The sequence below is a fragment of the Mesitornis unicolor genome, unplaced genomic scaffold (genome assembly GCF_000695765.1).
Source record: "Mesitornis unicolor isolate BGI_N332 unplaced genomic scaffold, ASM69576v1 scaffold53073, whole genome shotgun sequence".
Lineage (NCBI taxonomy): Eukaryota > Metazoa > Chordata > Aves > Mesitornithiformes > Mesitornithidae > Mesitornis > Mesitornis unicolor.
Genome location: NW_010177716.1, coordinates 3,271 through 7,301, shown reverse-complemented (window position 1 = coordinate 7,301; position 4,031 = coordinate 3,271). Strand labels below are relative to the sequence as shown.

General features: G+C 37.0%; 1 protein-coding gene across 1 annotated transcript in view; it reads right to left on the bottom strand.

Moving 5' to 3' along the window:
• Positions 1 to 3,308: 3,308 nt before the first annotated feature.
• B3GNT5 (UDP-GlcNAc:betaGal beta-1,3-N-acetylglucosaminyltransferase 5) overlaps positions 3,309 to 4,031 on the bottom strand; it is a 1,198-nt gene continuing 475 nt past the window's right edge. Inside the window, exon 1 of the mRNA XM_010182174.1 lies at positions 3,309 to 4,031. This exon is cut by the window's right edge and continues 475 nt beyond it. Within this exon, the coding sequence (XP_010180476.1) occupies positions 3,349 to 4,031 (683 nt within the window). The 3' untranslated portion in view covers positions 3,309 to 3,348.

The window sequence follows — 4,031 nt, the reverse complement described above, 5'->3', positions numbered from 1 at the left end:
TTCTGTGATTGCCTTTAGAGAACATACAAATTTGAAAGTTAACATTAGAAAAGGTTAAGTTTCTAATATTTGGCAGCTTTAGACCCAGAAGCTTGGTAAACAAATATTTGAACTGTCTCCTTTCTTGGAAATATTTTGCCTGTTGTTCCAGAAAAGGTTTGATTTAAGGTAGAGTAGAAAGGAAGCAGGGGAAGGAGGGAAGCAGTTCAAAGTCCTCTCCTAAGAGGGGACTCAGTAGCATTTAAAAGCATCAGAGCTGAGCCTGTCAGTTAAAAGAAAGCAACAAGAGATATTTACCACCTTTGTTGTGTTTTTGTGTTGTTTTTTTTTTTTTAAAAGAAATAAATCTGTTTATTCAAAACAAGTTTTACAAAACAATTGTCTTTTTATGGTACAGAGCAAAGTTTAAGAATAAATATTGAATACTTTGTATAAAAATTAGTAATATCAAAGGGAAACTGATGCAAACCAAACAGGTAAAAACAATTTTAGCATTAAATATGCTGTGCAACAATGTCAAACTCTTAATGAGGAGTGACCATTCAGGCTGATACAGTTTTATTTGCAGAAGTAGAACCTGACAGCCCTGCATTGGAGCACCAAGACTACTGTTAAAAAAATTCCAGATAAAGGTGTCACATCTTAAGTCAGTGTTTAGAACCAGAAAATAAGAAGTCTTCTAGCTTCTCCATTTTTTGAAAGGAGTGCCTTCATGCTTTCCTTTTTATTCAACAAGCAACTTCTTTTCACTGCAGCAAAAGAAAATGCACACTACAAACATCAACACCCTTTTAAGATTAAGAAACAATGCAAACAAAACTCAAACCAGCTGTAAAACCAAGTATTTCAATGGCCAAAAGTGACTTTCAGATAATAGCAAACTACATTTAAACAGTGTTTTAGATGTTAGCTAGGTCATTACCCTACAGAAGTTTAAGCTACTTAAAACTTATTTTATCTTTGCTTGTATGAGTGAAAACAATAAATCCCAATGCATAATTGTGCTGGAAAAACTTTAGTCTTAACAGTGTATTCTGGTTGCATACTGCATATGAAGGCCCCTTTCCCTGCAGTGACAGGGTGGCTTTTTCTAGAAGCACAGTATTGCTGTGCAGCTGGTTGATCTCTACGGCTCACAACAGCTCAGAGCGCTGACAAAGCAGCTTCCTCTCAGTATGGAATACTACTTTCTCTATATGTGCATTTATTTCTCTATAAGCCAACAGGTTATACAGATCTAGGGTTGTTTTGGGTTTTGTTTTCTTTCAAAAACCACACCACCTCAGTACTGTAATCAATCTGTTTAGGCAAGAACAGGAACTGGATTCCTTTCTAAAGTACAGCTGTTACATTCTCCAATCATTCTGCCACTGATTAATCTGTGGGCTCTTTATATACCAAATATGTGTCCAGTTCAGATTCTTATTCTTTCCTCCTGGAAAACCCATTATAGAAATCTACATATTCCACTTAATTCCAGTAGCTACCTACATCTATCTGAAATAGCAGCTTAAAGAAGAGTCAAGCAAGCTCACTCCTGGATTCTGTCTGTCCTAGCATATACTGTTGACCATTCAAACCATTAGAACCTACAGCACAACTCCAAGAGCAGCAGCAACTATTTAAACAGAAGTTTACTACTTGCAGCTTAACACTGCCAAGTCCTGTACAGCTGACACAGATCAAGTACCTCACTGCTCCACACAGCAAGAAACTCACACAGAAAAGAAGCCTAGTCAGACAAAGCAAGCAGTACTGCTCCTGTAATTAGCACACTTCCAGCAGATGCTTGATAATCTGTGAGCTTTAGCATTGCTATTGCTCTGCTGAAAGACTTGACCCATGTGAGAAGTTTTCTGACGCTGTCCAACTAGGGCTTGTCCAGCATCACATCTGACCATACTTTGTGTGGCCTGTGCGTCCACTCCAGAAAACTGCCACGGGTTTGGCAATTAGCAACTAAAATATCTGTCCTGAGAGTCTGTGAAAACACCAGTAATAAGCGATTAAAAAAAAAAAAAAAGACCACAGACATCCTAGAACTTTGGTTCTCTGTAGTGTTTATATGGCACCACAGTACAACTCAAAATGGCTGGAATTCGAGCACCACTTAGTTCTATACTGATTTACAACGCACAGGTGTTTTGTTCCTCCTGCAGGTGATCTTAACATTGAAATGAATTATTCAAAATACAGGGTTTTGTGGACATAACGTACCCTGAAAATTTAAAGACAATGTTGTGCTTAAGACTTCAGGAGAAATATTTTAATGATTTTGATCTGTGTACTAAGTTTCTGTGGATCACCAGCTTCCTATGCCTTCACTGTGAAGTCAAACTTTGTGCAGAAAATACCTTCCCTCTTTGTTAGTACAGGCATGAAATTTTCATTTTTAAACTCTGTAATTGCTTCAAATTAGCTGTAAGTAATACTCTTGGGGACATTTGTTTCCTTTTCACCTTTAGAACTGTGAATATTGGAAAGCAGAAGCACTGTTAAAAGAAAACTCATTTAGCTTACTCGCGTATTAAAGACTGAACTGTTTAAATGTATTGCTTCAGTTTTCAGAAGGCAGAGAAAGAGAAGCAAAACCAATCACATAGGTAATATTTGATTTTTATCCTTTTAAGTTCAGTCCTATCTAAAGGGAGCTTCTTTGTTACTTAAAACAACCAAGTCGGAGGGTGCTCAAACACTGTTTTCCTATTTCAAATATTTAGGGAGCTTTGAGAAAAAGATTGTAGCAGGTCTTCACTTCTGGCACTTACTTTTTGTGTCAGTAAGTCTGGACCTGCATAACTTTCTTTCTATGAAGCCTTGAGAAATCATGAATATTTGTAACTTATTTACATTTCCTTAAACTACTGTGATAATCTTATTCATCAAGTCAGAAGTTCTATTTTCCTCATGTTTTGAAAGGTCTACTCCATTCTGATATAGATTTTATCATGTGCCATAGTTCACATAGCTTTTTTGTAAAAAAAAAAACCAAACCAAACAACTTAAATACTTGCTGACAAGTTCAAAGTAACAGACGTTTTCACCAAGCATTTAAAAGTCTAGAAGTCCATTATAGTTCTTTTAATCCAGACTTGCATCCCTTGAAGAGTGAAGAAAAAAACCAAACCAAACAAACACAAAACCCAAGCTACAACAGAAGTTGCAATATAATAGGAGAGCTATTCCAGTAAGTTTCAGAATGGAATCTGGGACTATCTTCCTCCCCAACCCTCAACTATTCACATTTAAGTTTTACCTTTTTCCATGTTTACATATATTTTGAATAAACAGCTAGAAGGTTGTTGCTCTGTTTTGGCTCAGTGGATCTTCAACACAGATATTCAAGTATTAAGAAAATGCAGCTGAACAAGGATATGTGTCCTCATAGTACAGTTTACAGAGAAGCACAATATTGACTAGTCTGCAGTATATTCTACCCCAAATCCCCGAAGAAAACTTTTTAACTTTGGGGTCTGTAGCCTGCTTCCAGAGGTGGTGAAGATCATCTACGTGTCCATGAGATGTCATCATTTTGTTATAAATGCATGGATGATACGGAGCCTTTCCTTCCCCAGAAAAAAATACATGATACTGTGGTACAATTCCCATTTTATTGGCACAGAGACCCATGAAAACATCATCTATATAAAGACTTGTATTGAGAGTCAATGAAGCCTCATATACTTTAGCTGCTACATCGTTTGATATTACATACGCAGCTCCTGCTGTGTAGTCAGGATAAGAGGGCCACTGGTACATTTCATATGGAACATAGTATTTGCTACTCTTGTCTCTTACGGGAGGGGATCCACGATGGACACGACCAATCCAGAGATCTTGAACACCCATTTGTGCTAGACTTTGGAGATAAGCAACAAGGTTTGGCATATGGATAAATATATCATCATCTGCAGACATAATGAACCTGGCATGAGGACAGTAGGCATTCACCCAACTAAACTGCAGAAGCAATTTAAGAGTAAGATTGTGAAAAGTATCCAAGAAGTCTTGCTGAATCAAATCACTGTATT